Source organism: Zeus faber (genome assembly GCF_960531495.2).
Source record: "Zeus faber genome assembly, chromosome: 18".
NCBI classification, from domain to species: Eukaryota; Metazoa; Chordata; class Actinopteri; order Zeiformes; family Zeidae; genus Zeus; species Zeus faber.
In genome coordinates this window covers 27,952,791-27,971,786 of record NC_137210.1, presented here as the reverse complement: position 1 = coordinate 27,971,786, position 18,996 = coordinate 27,952,791, and the positions used below count along the sequence as shown (strand labels likewise).

The following is an 18,996-nucleotide window of genomic DNA, read 5'->3' as shown; positions in this document are numbered from 1 at the left end:
CCGGCCCCTGCTATCTGCTGCCGGGAGCCGCCCGCGGGCAGTTCGCCGTTTCGAGGGCCCTAAAAACCTTCCAGTAGTGATGATCTTCCTGCCCCCCGTCCAGAGACCAGTAAGGTGGACTACGTGCTGTTCCAGGCTGCTACTGCCGTCATGGAGGCCGTGGTGAGGGAGTGGGTTCTGCTGGAGAAGAGCAGCATAGAGTCTCTCCGCACCTTCCTGCTCACCTACGTCCTACAGAGGCCAAAGTAAGAGTGTGTGTGTGTGCAACCAGATCTCTGAATGATTGAATGCAAGTCAAATTCCTATTCTCCTCTCCCTCCCTTTACATCTGTTTCTCCCCCCTCCTCTCTGTCGCTCTCTCTCTTCCTCTCTCTTCCCCCTGTCTGTCTGTCTGTCTGTCTCTCTCTCTCTCTCTCTCTTCCCCCTCTCTCCCTGTCTGTCTCTCTCTCTCCCCCCTCTCTGTTTGTCGGTCTCTCCCCTCCTCTCTCTGCCCCCCCCCTCTGTCTCTCTCTCTTTCTCCCTCCCCCTCTCTCTCTCCCTCCCCCCTTCTCTCTCTCTCTCTCTCCCCCCCTTCTCTCTCTCTCTCTCCCCCCCTTCTCTCTCTCTCTCTCTCCCCCCCTTCTGTCTCTCTTCCTCTCTCTCCCCCTCTCTCTCCCCCTCCTCCCCCCCTCCTCTCTCTCTCTCTGTCTCTATCTCTCTCTCTCTGTCTCTCTCTCTCTCGCTCTCTCTCTCTCTGTCTCTCTCTCTCTCTGTCTCTCTCTCTCTCTCTGTCTCTGTCTCTCTCTCTCTGTGTCTCTCTCAGTTTACAGAAGTACGTCAGGGAGCAGATCCTCCTCGCCGTGGCCGTCATCGTGAAGCGTGGCTCTCTGGACAAATCCATCAACTGTAAGAGCATCTTCCACGAGGTGGGGCAGCTCATCAGCAGCGGGAACCCCACGGTGGTAAGAAGCCATGAGCAGGGTTCCTACCAGGTCCTTGAAGGTGCTTGAAGTGCTTGAATTTTATCCTCAAATATTTTAAGTAGGAATACCTTTGGGGAAAAAAGACGCTTTTGTGCTGAAGTGCTTGAAAAGTTCAAAACCTGTGATATTCCTCCTGGTTTTGTTATTCAAATCATCATTTAATATAGTAGGTGTCAATTCGGTTAATAATAAATATATAGATAATACATATATTAATATTAATATAGACAGTAAGAATACGATTATAGAGGGGGTAGCAAGGTTTTTATTTTATTATTATTATTATTTTTTTAAGAAATTATGTCAAAAATGTCACTTGTGGTTTTAAAAGTCGATATTTAATTGAACATAATTGAGATGACATAGTGGGTATTACTTATTGTGGTCACTGGAGGGCAGTAGAAGTATGTTCTCCTTTCAAAAAAACTCTACTTTAGTATATAATAGGGGCGTCACAATTCTCCAAATCCCGGATTCTGTTTGAGTTCGATTTCAACGTTTAGATTTTTGATTGAAACACGTATTATTTTCCGGCGCTGATGGTTATGCTATTGTTGGACTATCTAGTCTTGATTTGTAAAAGAAAACACTCGTTTCTCAATAAGTAACATGGAGTCCAGTCACATTAAATCATTATAAATGATGTCTTTTTTTTTGTAGTGGAATCAATACAAACAAAATATTTCATACAATTCATACAATATTTCATAAAAGCCGGCTCTTTTCAGTGAGCCGGATCGTCCGGATCACTGAAAAGTGACAAACTTTTCAACACACTTCTCTTCTCTAATCAGGCGTTTTTCCTCATTTTACTCCTCATATCACGGCATCATGTTCCGTTTTACATTATTATCTTATGTTTCATATCACAATCCAGGTAATATCCATAACGTTAACAGCTCTCATGGAGAGTGTACCGGCGCTTCTTACAAACGGCAGGTCCTCTCAAGTGGACATATCAACTGGAGAAATCTGAAAATATGTAATGCGGGCCCCATCTCCCGACGCTCAAGCCCTGGCTCCTGAGGCTCCGAGGCTCTAGCCCCGTCTCCCGAGGCCCAAGCCCCGTCTCCCGAGGCCCAAGCCCCGGGTCCCGAGGCTCAAGCCCCGGGTCCCGAGGCCCGAGCCCCGGGTCCCGAGGCTCAAGCCCCGGGTCCCGAGGCCCGAGCCCCGTCTCCCGAGGCCCAAGCCCCTTCTCCCGAGGCTCTAGTCCGGCTCCCGAGGCTCTAGTCCGGCTCCCGGGGCTCTAGCTCCGGCTCAGGTTTCGGCCCCGCGCCCCCTTCCCCATCCCCCGCGCACGCAGCTTATTTTCAGATGACGTTACGTTAGAGATCACATCTGTGATCCATGTCGGACAGTGTTACCCACAAAAACACGAAACTGGAGAATCGCGAACCTGCTTGTGATTTTGAAATTTGCAATCGAACGCTCAATTCAAGCGATTTTCGATTCTGAATCCTGACACCCCCAGTAAATATAGATACATGTTAAATACATGTTAAAACTTCTGGTAAAAGTGATCAGGACAGGATGAGGATTTTTCTTTGCACTTTGAAACTTGAAAGATGCGTTTCATCAACAGGGTCTTGAAAGTGATAGAAATGTACTTGAAATGTGAATAAACGTCCGGGGAGAGCTGTGTTGTTTTAGTTGACGCTCATCACATTAAAATAAGCACTTTGTTTTTCACTTTGAAAACATTTATTTATTTATTATTATTATATATTCTTTTCAGAAATCTGTCAGTTGTCCACAAAAGGCGAAGGATTATATTTATCATACTAAAGCATCAGCACCCTGGAAAATGTTAACACGCACATTGAAAGTGCTTGAACTTCACTGTTTCTTGTCTGTACAAAATCTGTCTCAATACGGATCTACAAAAAACTTGACCATAGCGTTAAAATATGGTGTACGTAAAAACTGAAAAAGAAAATATACGCTAAAGTTAAAAAAATTGTCGTGAAGCTGATCACCGTGCTGTGCGTGTGACCTGCAGCAGACGCTGGCCTGCTCCATCCTCACCGCTCTGCTCAGCGAGTTCTCCAGCTCCAGTAAGACCAGCAGCATCGGCCTCAGCATGGAGTTCCACGGCAGCTGCAAGCGGATCTTCCAGGTGGGGGGGGGCACCACCGCTCCTCCACCCGGGTGGAGGGGGGTGTGGTGGGGGGAGGTGGAGGAGTAACCATGTTCACCGTGTCAGACAAGGGCATGGAATACCATGTGGATTATATACCTTTCTGTGTTTTCTTGACTTCCCAAAGCATTTTTGACGCCTTTAGTAAGATAAAGATGAGGTCAGAGTTTTTTTTAAATCCCCGGAGGGAAATTCTGAAAAAAACAACAACAACAACAGTGCAGTTCAGAAAAAGAGAGAAATTAAAATGAGTTATGTTAACATCTGTCTATCTACACACAGTTATATTAAGTATAACTGCCGACAGTCACTTCAGGGTTTTGTTTTTAAATTTCTCCCGAAAATGTACTTTATTTATTAACTGTTTTCAATTGTTCAACCATCCAGTCCCTGCTGCATTTTTTTTATGTACTATAAATAAAGTTAACGATGGTGCAGTGACTGATTTAGTGAAACGCGTGGCTTGGATCAGAGCTCTGTTACGGCATTTTACGCGTTTGAAACGTCATCGTTGTCGGTGGAGTTCTCGCCAGAGACGCAAATCAGCTCTCTTGTGTTTATCGACGTTTCAATATGTTTGTGGGCGGCGTTATTATCAGTTGATGCCTTACCCCTCCTCACCCGTCCCCAGGAGGAAGACCTCCGTCAGATCTTCGTCCTCACCATGGAGGTGCTGCAGGAGTTCAGCCGCCAGGAGAACCTCAACGCCCAGATGTCATCTGTGTTCCAGCGCTACCTGGCCCTGGCCAACCAGGTCCTCAGCTGGAACTTCCTGCCGCCCAATCATATCCTTTCTCTCTCTCTCTCTCGTGGTGTGTGTGTGTGTGTGTGTGTGTGTGTGTGTGTGTGTGTGTGTGTGTGTGTGTGTGTGTGTGTGTGTGTGTGTGTGTGTGTGTGTGTGTGTTAATATGATCTTATTGTATTTCCCCAAGCTGGTTTTCTTACCTCGTCTATTTGTGTCTTTTATATAAGTCAGGCAATTTCCTTGGCGTGTGTGTGTATGTGCGTGTGTGTCAGTCACAGGCGCCTGCATCTCTGGGATGTTTCTGCATTTGTTGCTGCAGCCTGGATATTGATCTGTCAGTTGAACAATGCAGATCAGCTCCTGCAGCTGGTGGACGGCTGGAGCCGCCTCAGTCAACAGCAACAGACATTAAAGTGGGTGTGGGGGGGAGGCGGGCAGGCGGGCGGGGTCCGGGGGTGGGGGTGGGTGTGTGGGTGGGGGTGGGGCTCATTACACTCTAAATCCCGCTTGCTCTGGCATTTTCAGTCTCTGTCTGAGAGCTCTGAGGTGGCGCTGGCCGGCTGACAGGCACTGTATCATTTTCAAAGAGGTGTCTTTGTGTCCGTCCCAATATCATACCAGCCCCAATAACCCCCCCAACCCCCCCAATCCGCTCAACCCCCCCAACCCCCCAACCCCCCAGAGCTTGTTGGGGCTCCCTGTGGAATGCCTGCTATGGGGTGTGTGTGTGTTTAGCGACTGGACACTTGCGTTCTGTGTGTTATTAGATAGATATTGATATTTGTGTGTGTGTGTGTGTGTGTGTGTGCGTGCGTGCGTGTGCGTGTGCGCACTTTTTTTTTTTTCATTTCTTTTTTTTTCCAAACCATCCTGACATAGATCGTTGGATCGTTTGATTCATCCCAGGAGAGAAATTGTGCTTTTTGACTCTTTTTAAACACCGCGCTCACAGTGACGTTTAGAGACGTGTGACGTGCGTCTGTGTGTAAACAGGAGAACGTCCGTCGCATTTCTTTACTCCGTTTCATAGCCGTTACAGGAGGCGCTGCCATGAGCCGTAGTACATTTAGAAATGGTTTTAAAGTTGAAGACCAAAGCGTCTACAGGAATATCCTGGGCGTCATTTGACCGCTTTGTGACCGGTTCATCTCGAAGTATTTACAGGATACAGTTGTATACGCTGTGTAGACAAAGTCTCTATTCTATATACATACTGTATGTAGCAATACGCTGGTTTGGATTTGGGCGGCGTTGCCATGGAATTAAATTATCTGGGTATAAGTATCTCAAAGGAAGCGCTTTCACACCTGTAGTTTGTTGGATTTGGTGCGATTCAAGAGCAAGTACTTACTTACTGCTTAAGTGTATTTTTCATTTTGTCGGGTGAGCGTTTACACGGCCCTGTGTTCACCGCAACTTGTGAACAAACGACACGTGGTCATACTTCGTCGGAATTGTACGTTCATCGATCGGACAGACAAATTCAGAGGGAAAGTTTGTCCCATCGGCAGTGACGTCACCACCTGCGCCTTGCTGCGCGCCCCCAAAAAGCAGCAGCACAAGCAGCCCTCCCAACCTCCGTGCAAGGCTGCAGATGGAAACGGTGTAGACAGCTGTTCCACGCCGCGCGGTCACGCTGATCAGGCGCACTGACGGTCGCTTTCACAGTCTTGACGCCGTGGCGCAGACGCGTGTTCACTGCCCTACATGTCAGAAGGCATGACGGGCAGTGAGTGAGTAAGTTAGTATGTAACAGACGCGCGTTCACACATCCGTCGTCCAGCGTCTTTACTCACGGCCGCCGGTCTGTTCGGCAGGTGTGTTCCCGTGTGTCCGCAGAGGCGCTTTGGCTTTTCATTCGTTTAAAAAAAAAAACTGCGTTCCTGTTTTAACAGGAAGCCTTGTCGTGGTAGAGAGGAGGGATCATTTCAGCATGTAATCCAGGAAAAGAAAAACACAAATGAGGGGAAAATTCACTTTCCGTCACAAATCACATTGTCACACCCAGCTTTGCTTGTTATGATTTGGTGTTCCGACAACATGAAAAACAGTGGAAACACAAGTGTCATCATCCGTTTCCAAACCACAACGCACTGTGTTGTGGTTTGCTTCCTTTATGGGGTCCCATGTGGAGTCTGATCATGTGACGAACCAGATCAGGCTTCGCTTGGAACCGGACCGAGTCCCATCTTTTGAGGAGGACCATGCTTCCATTGTTTGGTAAAGGCACCAGAAGGGTACAGGCGCCAGGAGGGTACAGGCGCCAGGAGGGTACAGGCGCCAGGAGGGTAAAGGCACCAGGAGGGTAAAGGCACCAGGAGGGTAAAGGCACCAGGATGGTACAGGCACCAGGAGGGTAAAGGCACCAGGAGGATACAGGCGCCAGGAGGATACAGGCACCAGGAGGGTAAAGGCACCAGGAGGGTACAGGCGCCAGGAGGGTACAGGCGCCAGGAGGGTACAGGCGCCAGGAGGGTACAGGCGCCAGGAGGGTACAGGCGCCAGGAGGGTACAGGCACCAGGAGGGTACAGGCGCCAGGAGGGTACAGGCACCTGGAGGGTACAGGCACCAGGAGGGTACAGGCGCCAGGAGGGTACAGGCGCCCTGGCTTAAACACAGAGGGAAGTCACTTCAGCCTTAAGTTTACGGTTGGAATGTAAACCCATCTTAACAACGTTTCATTGAGTATTATAATGATAGTGTGAGTTTCCTTTGTGTGTCTTGCGCCGTCTGCCCTGGCGTAGAAGACGATCGAGACAGAAATGAGAGTATTAAACTTCTTATATAACTGAAATCCGATCTATGTCCTGCGATTTGAGGAAGGTTTCCAACGTGAACACACGACGCAATTCAATGACGACTTTACCATCATGTTTGAGACGGTTCATTTCATTTTCTGTTTGCCTTCTTTGCAATTGTACGTCTTTTACGTCGGTATATTCCTTTGAGATGTGGCAAACCTCTTAAGCGTCAAAGTACATCAGTTAGTCTCTCCAGTTATTCAGCTCATACTGGACAGGCACGAAAAAATGAATTTAAAAGGAACTTAAAGGAACGTTCTGGTTGGAAACACAGCTATGAAAAACATACAGTAATTACCTTCATTCAGTGGTCATTAAAATAAAAAGATGACATTGAAAGCCGCACTCCCATGATAGTCTTCATGTTGTCTCACTGCAATGTATGGCTTTCTATACGAATCAATATCATGACTTTTTTTATGATCGGTATAGTTTTAAATTAAGATCAATATCATTTTAAAGTGAAAATATGTGTAAACAAAAATGAGCCATCTATATTGGCACTGTGTGTGTGTGTGTGTGTGTGTGTGTGTGTGTGTGTGTGTGTGTGTGTGTGTGTGTGTGTGTGTGTGTGTGTGTGTGTGTGTGTGTGTGCGCACGCGCGCGCGCTGGCGGCCGTTGAAAGGGGGAACGGATAGATGAAGACCGCTGGGAGTGTTGAACGAGACGAACGCCTGTCTGCAAGTGTCAGGACACGCCTGTGTCCGAGTGAAGCCAGGCCAGCGTGTGTGTGTGTGTGTTCACGGGGGCCTCCTTAATGGCGTGCCCCCCCGACAGCCGCGCTGCATTAAACACACACACACACACACACACAGAGAGACACTTACTCCTCAAACAGCCTTTTAAAAAGCCCTTCAGAAGACGCGCCGCCCGGCATGCGTCTCATCTGTCCTCCAGGCCAGGCTCTGGGGTCGTCTCTCGGCGGCCACGCTCCTCCATCCCAGAGCGGTTGTACAACGCCGTATGGCTCCGCGCAGGGCTTGACCGGCCGCGAGGCCGGGGTCGAGGCCCCTGGGGGCCCGGCGGGCTGATCCGGTGGTCTGAATGGCGGGCCCGGTTGACAGACAGGAACCTCCACTTGGTAGAGAAACCTGGGCGTCCTATTGTTGTGATGGGGGTGGACGGTGTGTTTCTGAAGGCTTTGTTGCAACGCCATCCTAGTATTACAACTAAATCAAGGATAAGAGAGCAGAGTGTGCTCTAAATCCAAATGCCATTGCATACTGGGATTGAATATCTCAATTTGGTATTTCAAAGTTGTAGTTTCTGCCGTGCGGCTGTACGTCGGTGGCGACCCATGAGTTGACTCGACTCCGCAAGACAATATGCAATATTGAGCACAGCTGAGATGAATGCGATTTGAAAGGATTTCTGCTCGGAAACTTCTCGCGTCCAGTTCCGTTTGTCTGCGTTCCTTCCTCGCCGACCAGACTCCTCCGCCCTTTGCGGTTGGGTGCAGTTGGCGTAAATGCGTTCCAATTTTCACTCAATCTATTTGTGGTAAATCTGTCAAAAGGACAGCGGGCGGTCCCTGGTTTGAATGCACTTCTTTTTCGTTTTATTTTTAGACGGGGGAACAAAGCGGAGTGGTCATTGCGCATCTAGATGCCACAAGGTTTAACCCCCCGGAGGCCTGCAGTCTGTGTTGTTGTCATTAGCCGGCTCAGCGAGCCCGGCGTCCTGTCCCGTAAGTTAAGTTGAGGATTAGAGGTCGTGTGCAAGCTGATCTCAGTGGAGGCTCCTGTCAGCGGCGTGGCCCTGACCCATACCGCTGCTGGGGCAGAGGGGCCGGATCAGGGCTGTCAGATATTCATAAAACACTCGTAAATATATAATAATAGTATAAAAATATCTATGTCCTGTATTTCTAAAAGTGTAGCATTTGTGAACAACATTGGTTTATATTTTTCTTACCGGATTCAGGCCACTTTCACACATATTTCATGCAACATTATTATGTTTTATATGGTAACCTTTAGTAGACCTTTCGTATAGAACATAGGTCATAAACAAAATATAGTATTACATTTGTGGTTCTAAACCAGCATATAAAAAATATAAAGTCTAAGTATAACCTATAAACGTGTACATTATCATTTAAAGAAAAATGCGTCAATATTGTATTTTCATACACAAGCAGAAAAACTCTCCATAGATATGTATATGAGATGTCACGCCGGGGGGCAAAAAAAACTTTATTGATACTAAAACACTTGCACTTGGGGAGTGTGATGTGCTTTATAGGAAATAAACAAAGTAAGATAACACTTTATTAATCCCCGGGGGGGATTCAGGAAAAGATTATAGATTAAATAAATAAAATAAATAAATGAGAAGATTTCACAATGTAACATCATAAATAAAAGGGCGTGTCCGCAGGTCCTGTGGGGGAAAAAAAAGAAAAAAGGTCCGAGGCTTAACCATTGAATCGTTGTTTAACTTTCAGACCAATTTATTCATACATTTTGTTTTGTCAAAGTAAGGGAGTCGAAAACCCTTTGTGGAAAATGTTTCTTAAAAAAACGTCTGAAGGTATCAACTCCGTGTGTGAGCCCTGTGATGGCTGCCGACGCCCCGTTCAAGAGCCAAACGAACAGATGGAGCGGTCGGAGCGCGGAGGGGGCTCGGCTCTCCAAAGTCGTCCCGGTGTTGGGATTGTTTCCGCTCCCCCCGCTCGGCGCTCTGAAGCAAGCCTCAGGTGTTTAGATTATTTTATACAGTAGCTGGAGTCTGAGTTTGAATGGACTCTCAGTGGATGAGCTGCTGCGTAAACACAAATAAGATCAGCACGGTGGGGGGTGGGGAAGGGAAGGGGGGAGGGGGGTGAGGGGCTTGAGGAGGCATTCCTGGACTGTTATTCCACATGGCGAGGCGGCTGCCTGGACTTAAGGCAGGATATATCACTTAAACCCCACCACGCGTCTCGGCATAGCAGCGCTCTCCTCGCAGAGCCGCCGGCATGCGGGCGGAGGCGGGCCTTGCCTCGGCGGGCGATAATGGAGACGGAGCGGTAGCCGGAGCGCGGCGCTCTGAAGATCGCGTTTCGCGGAGCGGGCCGGCGTAACCCGAGAGTTTTTCTTATTGTCAACACGGGCTTTGGAAAGACCCGGATCCCGCAATGCATCCCTGCCGCTTAATAAGCTGGACCCATCCAGCCGACGCCACGCGCGGCTCCTGTCTGAATATCGGCGTGCTGCAGGGCCGGGCGTGGCGGTCATTCCTCGTGACTCCAAAAAAAAATAAAAAATAAAAAATGTCTAGCTGAGATTTTTCCCAAATCAGTCAATCACAGACTGATTTGAGATTTACGAGCCAAACGGGCGCGTGAATTGGCTGGTGTTTAATTCCTAACGCTGCTACGACTTCAAAGAGTTCAAATAAAAATCATAAAAAAAGAACCGGGACGCGTGGACCCGCCGCCCGGCCGGCGCCGTTCTGCGCTTCAGGCGCCGTGGCCTCGTTTAGAGAGATCCAAACGTGCGTCGGTCTCGGGATGAACTCGGGAGGCGCTTGAAGCTCGCCGCGCTCGGACCCGAGCGGCTCAGATCGGATCTGGGCTCCTCCCGCCGCGAGGGGATCACGACCCGCCGCGAGGAGGAGGAGGGGGAATGGCGGCCCCTCACTGAGGCCGTGCACCTCCGGGGCATGCGTTTCTCGCGGAGGCACCAGGCCGCGTCGACCCGAGGGCCGGCTGCGGCAAAACGGCGGTGGGGCTGCCAGTCGCTCAAAACTGGGGATTTAGTAGAAAAGGTGTTTTTACCCCAGAAAGCTTGTCTCTGCTCCCGGTACGTCTGTTCTGATCGTCTCCGCTGATGCTTTCTCAAATATCTCTGTTCAGAACACAGAGTTTTTACGATGGGGATTTCTCGGGAAATCTCTCTGCCGACCGTCTCGTTCCGGGGCCTCTGCTTTGTATTTGGGGCACGCTGCGGTCTTGATAACCCCGATGCCGACCGTTCCAAGTTATTGGCTCGCTCCTGTGCCATAGAACGTGCGCACACCCCATAATAAACGGTGGCGTTGAGTAACGGCAAATATCGCTCATCTTCTGAGGGAGGCCGTTCGGCCCAAACGTTAACATGTGGTGAGGACGCTGTCAAAGGAAACACATTGTTGATGGCGTCCTCAACCGCTGGAAAACAAAGAAAATATTCATCAAGTCATGGAGAACGTTGGCAGTCAAATAAAAACAAGCACAGCAAACCCACTGAAAACAAACTGGATTTCAAAAGAAAGAAAAAAACAAAGAATAATAATAATAATAATAATAATTGAATCAAACTGTAATAACGCTGGCGTTCCATTCATCCATTGGACGATTGAGAGAGAGACTGAGGCCTGTAATTTGATTTGTCCACCCTGACATGAGGTTGGAGCAGACACAGCGTTCTCAGCAGACGGTGTTTTGCCGGTGGGACGTGGACCTTGACGTCTGGGTGGATTCATTCCCTCTGGGTCCACGCATCTCTGACCTGCTGCCAGGATGTGCCAGTGTTGCCTTGTGTTGATGACCCACCTGCCGTGTGTGTGTGTGTGTGTGTGTGTGCGTGCGGACTAATCTGTCAGTTCTTTGGATCGGAAATAGTGACCATCAGAATCTCGTGTGCCGTCGTGCTTTCTTTCTGATTTCAAATCATGTGGTCGGGGGTTTTGATGTTTGCGTGAGGGGTCAGTCGAAGGCACGCGCGCGCATGTGGGCGTGCGTGTCTCCAGCGGTCCATCTGTGTTTCCAGTGGAAAAACTCTGCGTAGAGCTATTTCCTCCGCTGCGTGAGCGCGTAGCAGGTGATGCCTTTTAAAAACCTACGAAACCACAGACACATGTCCCGGTCACTCCACAGCCATTACTCATCCTGCAGGCACGCACGCACACACACATGTCAGAGTTTAGTCTGGCATCGACTTGGGAAGTAATTTATGACTGGATGTCTCCAGTCAAGCTATTGATCTATTTTAATTTCTGTTTGTTTGAAATGAATCCTCACCCGTCAATTGGTGTGTTTTTACTTTGCTTGGACTAAGTTAAACTCCAACGTGTGTGTGTGTGTGTGTGTGTGTGTGTGTGTGTGTGTGTGTGTGTGTGTGTGTGTGTGTGTGTGTGTGTGTGTGTGTGTGTGTGTGTGTGTGTGTGTGTGTGTGTGTGTGTGTGTGTGCAAGCTTTTTTTTTTTACATCGGAATGGTCAACGCACAAATATTCATGAAGCTGAAGGGAAATTCCACCGCGCTGCAATGTTGAACTTGATTAAATAGATTGAGGCGTGACCGGCTCCGTCCTCCGTCATGGCGGCCAGCGCTGACCAGCTCCACCAGCTCCACCAGCTTGTGCAGTGTGTGTTGGAGGAGGATGATTGAAAGCGCCTTTTATCCTCTAGGAAGGGGTTCCACCCTGGGAGGAGATGAAGGGTGTAGGTTTCCTCTTTTTTTTTTTTTTTTTTTTTTTTTTTTTTACTAATCACGGTACGTTTGCTAACTTCAATGTTAGTCTTGATTGTACTTGACAACAATCACATGCCTTGTTAAACACGGAGGGGAAACACGGAACGAATGACGCTTGAATGGAGCCCCGGTCTCCAGGCACCGTCTCTGGAGAAGCAAGAGAGATGTGAGACAGGAAGAAAGATGAAATGACAATGACAAGCTTGTCGCGCTAAAGTCGTCTTATTTCTTCCACTTGTTTCCCGTTTCAATCAGCTTTCTCATTCAGCGGTGTTGTTCACATGCCGACGGAAGAACACAAAAAAAACAAACAAGAACCGCCCTGAAGTCGTCAAAATTGCAATCTTGAAAACTCAGGGAAGTCACGCGACCTACACACGCTCAGAACGGTTCAGTCACAGTTCTGCCGTTGGACCATTTCTATTTTTAGCAAGGCCAAAAATCTCTCTCTAACACACACACACACACACACACACACACACACACACACACACACACACACACACACACACACACAAACAGGTGCCAACTTTTGTGCAGAAAAGTGTGTGTGTCTGTGTGTGTTTGGGTCTTAATGGGGACTTTGTGTGACACTATTGTGTATAGTTAGGGGTGTGTGTGTGTGTGTGTGTGTGTGTGTGTGTGTGTGTGTGTGTGTGTGTGTGTGTGTGTGTGTGTGTGTGTGTGTGTGTGGATCGCCTGGCCCTTGGCTTTGATCAGACATTCCTCTGAACGCCTCCTCATTTGGCTTCTCCGCTGTCACACAGGCGTGCGTGTGTGTCTGTGTGTGCGTGTATGTGTGTGTGTGTGTGTGTGTGTGTGTGTGTGTGTGTGTGTGTGTGTGTGTGTGTGTGTGTGTGTGTGTGTGTGTGTGTGTGTGTGTGTGTGTGTGTATGTATGTGTGTGTCTGTGTGTGCGTGCGTGTGCGCGCGCCGCGGATTCTTTATTGGTTAATGAGAGTGCGTTTACAGGCTTGCCGTGCGGAGGCCTTGGGGTTAGTGGGTGCTGTCAAGCTGCCCTCCGTGGTCCTATAAAGCCCTTTGAGACTAACTATGATCAAGGGCTGTGCATATAAAAACTTGACTCGAATTGAGTCTGTTGTCTTGGCTGCGCAAAGTCTCATTTCGGAGACGAGTGTGTCTCCAGTGTTTTTAATTGGGGCGGGCGACATGGATGAACTTCGACGTCCAATACGTCAAACCAAGGAGCTAATAAGGAGCAGCGCCGCCCGTGGCCAGCTGCAGTCCTCCTTGGTGTCCTGTGCTACGGTCCTGGACTGTGGGGAAGGATGTTGAGCCACTATTAGGGTAAAAATAAAAAAAAAAAGGCGTTTTTTTGAGGGATGGAAGGAGGTGGAGATCGACCTCACACCCTTCTCTTCAGAACCTCCCGTACAATGTCAGGGATGCTCACATCAGGTGAGTGGGGAGGCCTGAGTCGACGTCCTCCATCTTGGTTTTATCGTCCGTGGAATATGGGAAACGTCAGTGGGGGTGCGCCTGCTCTTATGAAATGGCGTCGAACTTTACTGTTGCACGACCATGGACCCGGCGACTCCCACAAGATGGCCGCCCATGCCAACACCGATTCCCCAGCTCGAGGCATTTTTCGGTTAGAGGCCTCCTTTGGTTTTTTACAAATATAAGCCTGTCTGGATGTCGGGAGACATTGCTTGCTCGCTCGCGTATCCTGTTTGGCGTCACGCCGTCCTGCGTCAGTGCGCATGGACTTTGTCATTTTAAATAATTTGGCGTTTTTCTTTTGTTTTCTTTGTGACTGACGCGTCTGTGCTGGCGCCGGCGGTTTGTCCTCTTGTCAGGTGACTCGTGTCGCTTGGAAAACTCTCGCATCAAAGTGCTCATCTTCAGACCTCTTGTAGAGCTGACACACACTGTTATTTATTTATTTATTCATCAAACTGCCAGTACTCACCATTGTCGCTGCGTTTTTAATTGGGATTTTGTTCGTTCATAGTTAAACTCCTGTTGTGCGGTGTGCATACAGTACATCAACGTGGTGCTGGTTTGATGAGGCGTGCTCTCTTGGATTGCACAGTGTTCACATCAAGTATCCCGACAATGGTGTTTGGGAACATCTTCTCTTGTTGTTGTTCTCTGCAAAGTTCTTCTAAAGTTTACTGCCTCCTTAAGAAGTATTTAGATGAGGGAGAAAGGGAGGGAGGCAGTGTGTTGGAGTGGAGAGTTGGTTGTGGAATGTTGTGTGTGTGTGTGTGTGTGTGTGTGTGTGTGTGTGTGTGTGTGGTGTGGCTAGTGTTGGTGAGAGTGTCTTGGGACACACACACACTCTGTGCGTCTTGGGGAGTGGTCAAGAGGAGAGGAGGAAGCCTGTGATTGGCTGAGGTTCAGGAGAGGTCTTGGGAGTCGGAGAGGGAGAACAAGGAACTGGAGCGACAGAGCGCCAGTTGTCATTGACTTGGGGAGCGTCAATATCTGAGGGTGTTTCCGAAAAGGAGAGTGTGGCCTTACGGGAGGGTAGAGCGAGGTAACCTCGGAATGCAGGGAGAGAGGGAGCCCATCTGAACACTGAGAGGAAGAGGGGTGAACAAGAGGCCGAGAGAGAGAGAGAGAGAGAGAGAGAGAGAGAGAGAGAGAGAGAGAGAGAGAGAGAGAGAGAGAGAGAGAGAGAGAGAGAGAGAGAGAGAGAGAGAGAGAGAGAGAGAGAGAGAGAGAGAGAGAGAGAGAGAGAGAGAGAGAGACTGGAGGCAGAAAATAAAAACCACAGCATTTTTATGTTGGGGGGGGGTGGGGGAGGCAGAGCAGGGGAAATCCAGAGCTGGGGACCTTGTGAGGAGGGTTAGGATGAGAGTGAGCAACAGTGACTACAGGAGAGACAGAGGGGGAAAGAGAGAGACTTTAGAGTAGAGTGGCAGACCTGATGAGAGGGCGAGAGGCGGTGAGAGGAAGGAAGGAAGAGAGAGCGACAGAGAGAAGGTGAGAGAGAGAGACAGAGACAGAGGTAGGAAAGAGAGAGAGGGAGGGAGAGAGACAGAGGGAGGGAGAGAGAGCGAGCGAGAGAGGGGGGCTGTGAATGATTTGACAACACACGAGAGCTTCAAGCAAACCAGGGAAAGTGTGTGTGTTTGTTGCGTGTGTGTGTGTGTGTGTGCGTGCACGTGTGTGTGTGTGTGCGTGCACGTGCTCCGGCTCATGCTGGTGTTGGCCTTAACACACGCCGGCGCCGCACTGGGGAGACACTACATCGCCATGTTTGAGTCGGCGCAGAACGTGATGCTGAAACCCACGGAGACCTGGAGGGAAGCTCTGCTGGACACCAGGGTGATGGACCTCTTCTTCACGGTGAGTCTGTCCCTCCCCGCACCCGCGGCCCCCACGCCAGGCTACATCCACACCCACATCACTCCCCGAAGGTTGTCTTTAAAGCTGTGTTGTCATGACGTTCGGCGCGGTTCTGATCAACACCTCCAGCACCTGCACACTCATAATAGCATTGTGCATCATCATGGCACAAATATATCTTGTGTGTAATATAGTTATGGAAGCGGCGGTAGTCATCATCGTATTCGCGATATCGCGGTGTTGGGTAAAAATATATTGCGATATATTTTCTCACTGTCGCCGAGCCCTGGTGTGTGTCTTGTCTTATTTAATCGTATTTTTAAGATGGTCAGTTAATTGAATTGTATTATAACGCACACACACACACACACACACACTCAGTAGAACATATATCTGAACCTCATCTAAATTCACTTGTCAACAAGTCCATCCTGTCTTCCCGGTTCATGGGCACCTACATCAGTCGGTTTCCAGGCAATGGTGGCTGCAAAGTGCAAAAATAAAATTAAAAAAACAAAACTTTTTTCACTTTCTTAAATTTCTGAAACATCAGGCAGGCTACAGGTACACTCCGGGGTAATGATCTGACGTTCAGATGTTCAATGTACTGGTTTTACGTTTCCAGGCGGAAACAGCATGTGATATTCATGTTTGTTGACTTGACATCAACAACATGGATGTAATCCATGTTGATTCCTTCCCTGATGTTCGGGTGGAGCCTCGGTTCAGTCTCCCGGACCCGTCGCTCCCTTGGAGTTCAGGCAAAAGGAGGTTGTACCGTGAACGTATAAATGCACCCCATCTTCTCCTCGTCATTGATTTCCGCCGGCGGAAGATGATAAATAGGAATATTGAATTTGCGTCCGTCCACCGCTTTGTTGTCATGGGAATTGTTGTCATGTCCAGGTTATGGGCCCTGCCCCGTCGATGGATCTCTGCTCTGGTTGTTATTATCGCTGACCTCCTCTCGACGGCGCCGTCCACTCGTCTCCCTCCATCCTTCCCTCCATCCGGTTATGTTTCCGCCGTCATTGGCTGACGTGACACCACCTGTCTGGCTCGTCGTCTTCGTGTCAGTTGATCCGTCAGTCCGTGGTTCTGTCCTCCGGTCGGCCGGTCGGGGCTCCGGCTGTGTGTTTTTCTGTCCACCTTTCTACTTGTGGGAATCTGCGTCCTTTTTTTTTTTTTTAATCTCTTCCCGTGCGTCCGTCCGTTTGGGGTCCTTTTTAAGTGCAGAGATGCTCCCCCCGCGGTCGCTGCCGAGGAGGTCGTTTTCCCGTTGTTTCCGTCCTGCTCTGCCATGCCGCTGCCTTTCTGACCCCAGTTCAATGCTTTATGGAGGATTAACAGAAAGAGCGGGCTTATTTTTCTCCACCGTGGGGAGAGGAAAACTCACTTAATCTCCTCTCTCTGGCAGGTCTGGTCCCTTTTGTTGTTTCACGAGTGATGCTGTGTGTTTTAAATAGTTCCACGGAGCTGGTTTTAAACTGGTTGTGTTATTGTGCTCCCGTCGAGGGAAACGGCCCGCTCAAGTTGGTGTGTATTTTTGTTCGGTGTCTGTGTGTATTTAAAGAAGAGGCTAGCGGAGGGGAAGAGAAGTGTGGAACAAACCGGTCACTTCTCCCTCCATCCGCCCATCTCTATGCTTGCTGCCAAATACTGCTCCACTGCTCTCGCCTCTATCAGCATGCTGCAAAATACTGCTCCTCTTCTCTTGGCTCTATCAACCTGCTGGCAAATACTGCTCCTCTGCCGCTCGAGCCTTCATCAGCCTGTTGCAAAATACTGCTCGAGCTTCTATCAGCATGCTGCAAGATACTGCTCCAGTGCTCGGTGTACAACCAGCCTGCTGCAAAAATACTGCTCCACTGCTCTTGCCTCCATCAGCATGCTGCATAATACTGCCCCAAGGCTGTTTCCTATCAGCCTGCTGCAAAATACTGCTCTGTTGCAAGACCTTAGCTGTCTATTTCCAAATGTTATTCTAATCTCCACTTGCCAAATACTGTTATTAAATTGTTTCTCTGTTCAAGCATATTTTACATATCTGCTGTTTTAAATTTAAGTTGTTTGTAGGTGTTGAGTCTCTTCATAACACTTAATGACAGGCATTAGTCATCACTTACTTACTGTGAGAAACTTTGCGGGCCCTTTAAAACTGTGATGTCGGACCAAAATAACTCTGTATTGCTGACTAAGAGTCTGGGTAGGTTGGTGGAGTTGGTTAATTCTCTATAAAAGTACTGATACTTGAAGTAAAAGTCCCCCTGCTCTCTCTGATGTGGCGGGTATACACAGCTCTTAGGGGGTGTGTGTGTGTGTGTGTGTCTGGGTGGAGGGGCCGTCCCCTCTCTCTACCCTCTACAGTTCTGTCTTGCCCCATGGTCTCATAATTAACGAGAAACAATAACAGAAAACCGTCAAATGAAGGATTTAATTTTATATCGTACCGCGTCTTTATATCACAGAATCAAATCTCCATGAAATCACGCTCTTTCATAGAGTAGAGGTAGAGTAGATCCAGATAGAGGGAGGTAGAGTAGACGCCCGTTTCTCTCTCTTTCGGAGGAACAACAGATCTGGATTCATTTTGGAGTAAATCTGTCTCAAAAACTTCTCTGGTGACTTTTAAAACAGCAGTGGTGTCTCCAGTAGCATTGGAAAATAAAGGCTATGGCCTCAATATTGAACATTAGCCAAAACGTAAATGTTGATCTGACGGGGACACTGGAAGCTTATCATGTTGACTTTGTCATCATTACGTTTTTCGCCGTGATCTCGTCTTATTGATGGGATGAAATGATGTTTAATGATGTTTTTGAAGATGCCTACAAAAGTTGGGAAGTGATTACAATTATAGTACAAATACAAAAAAAATAGATTTATAAAATCGTAATTCAAACAAATAATTCAATCAATGTATCTAAATAGTAGTGAATATTTGGTGCGGAGATTTGCGGGAGTAAGCGGCAGTACTCATCGTTGTTTCTTGAACGCGTAACAGATCTGTATGGGCTCATTCCTCAGGTCCAATGGGTGAACAGCGTGCGCTCGCAGCCGCGTGCGCTGAATAAAAATGTCTGCCATACTTGAGTAGGGTACTGTGGCCGCTCGGCTCCAGTCTTAGTGTCAGTTTACACAGCTCCAGTCTCCTCAAGTTCACTGGTATTTCTACTCACCGCGCTGTTTGTTATCACAGGACTGCTGGGACGCGCTCAGCTGTCTGCGCGCGCGTGTGTGTGTGTGTGTGTGCGTGCGTGCGTGCGTGCGTGCGTGCGTGCGTGCGTGCGTGCGTGCGTGCGTGCGTGCGTGCGTGCGGCTATTGTCTCTAATATGCACATATTGGGGTGTTTGTGCATCAGTGCTAATCTGTGTGAGTGTGTGTTTTACTATACAAGTGAGGACCAGTCTCTGAATTGACCATTTTTTGGGGTTTAGAAGTGCACCAGAAACATGGGTCCTGACGTGTGTGTGTGTGTGTGTGTTATATCTGCTTTCTATTCGATGTGTCTCTGCTATCTCAGCTGCTGGCTCTCAGCTGTGTGTGTGTGTGTATGTGTTCAGCTACAATCCACCAGGATCACTGTCACAGTAAAC

At 48.7% G+C, this 18,996-nt stretch overlaps 1 protein-coding gene across 2 annotated transcripts in view; it reads left to right on the top strand.

Annotated features, from left to right (window-relative positions):
* Positions 1 to 18,996, top strand: part of xpo4 (exportin 4) — a 52,315-nt gene that overhangs the window by 5,399 nt on the left and 27,920 nt on the right. The window contains exons 3-7 of one of the 2 annotated variants that reach the window (XM_080019460.1): positions 104 to 245; positions 803 to 941; positions 2,962 to 3,078; positions 3,731 to 3,915; positions 15,294 to 15,399. In XM_080019460.1, coding sequence (XP_079875586.1) covers positions 104 to 245; positions 803 to 941; positions 2,962 to 3,078; positions 3,731 to 3,915; positions 15,294 to 15,399 — 689 coding nt within the window. Of the gene's footprint in view, positions 1 to 103; positions 246 to 802; positions 942 to 2,961; positions 3,079 to 3,730; positions 3,916 to 15,293; positions 15,400 to 18,996 lie in introns of those variants that run through there. The other variant, XM_080019461.1, reaches the window with a different exon arrangement.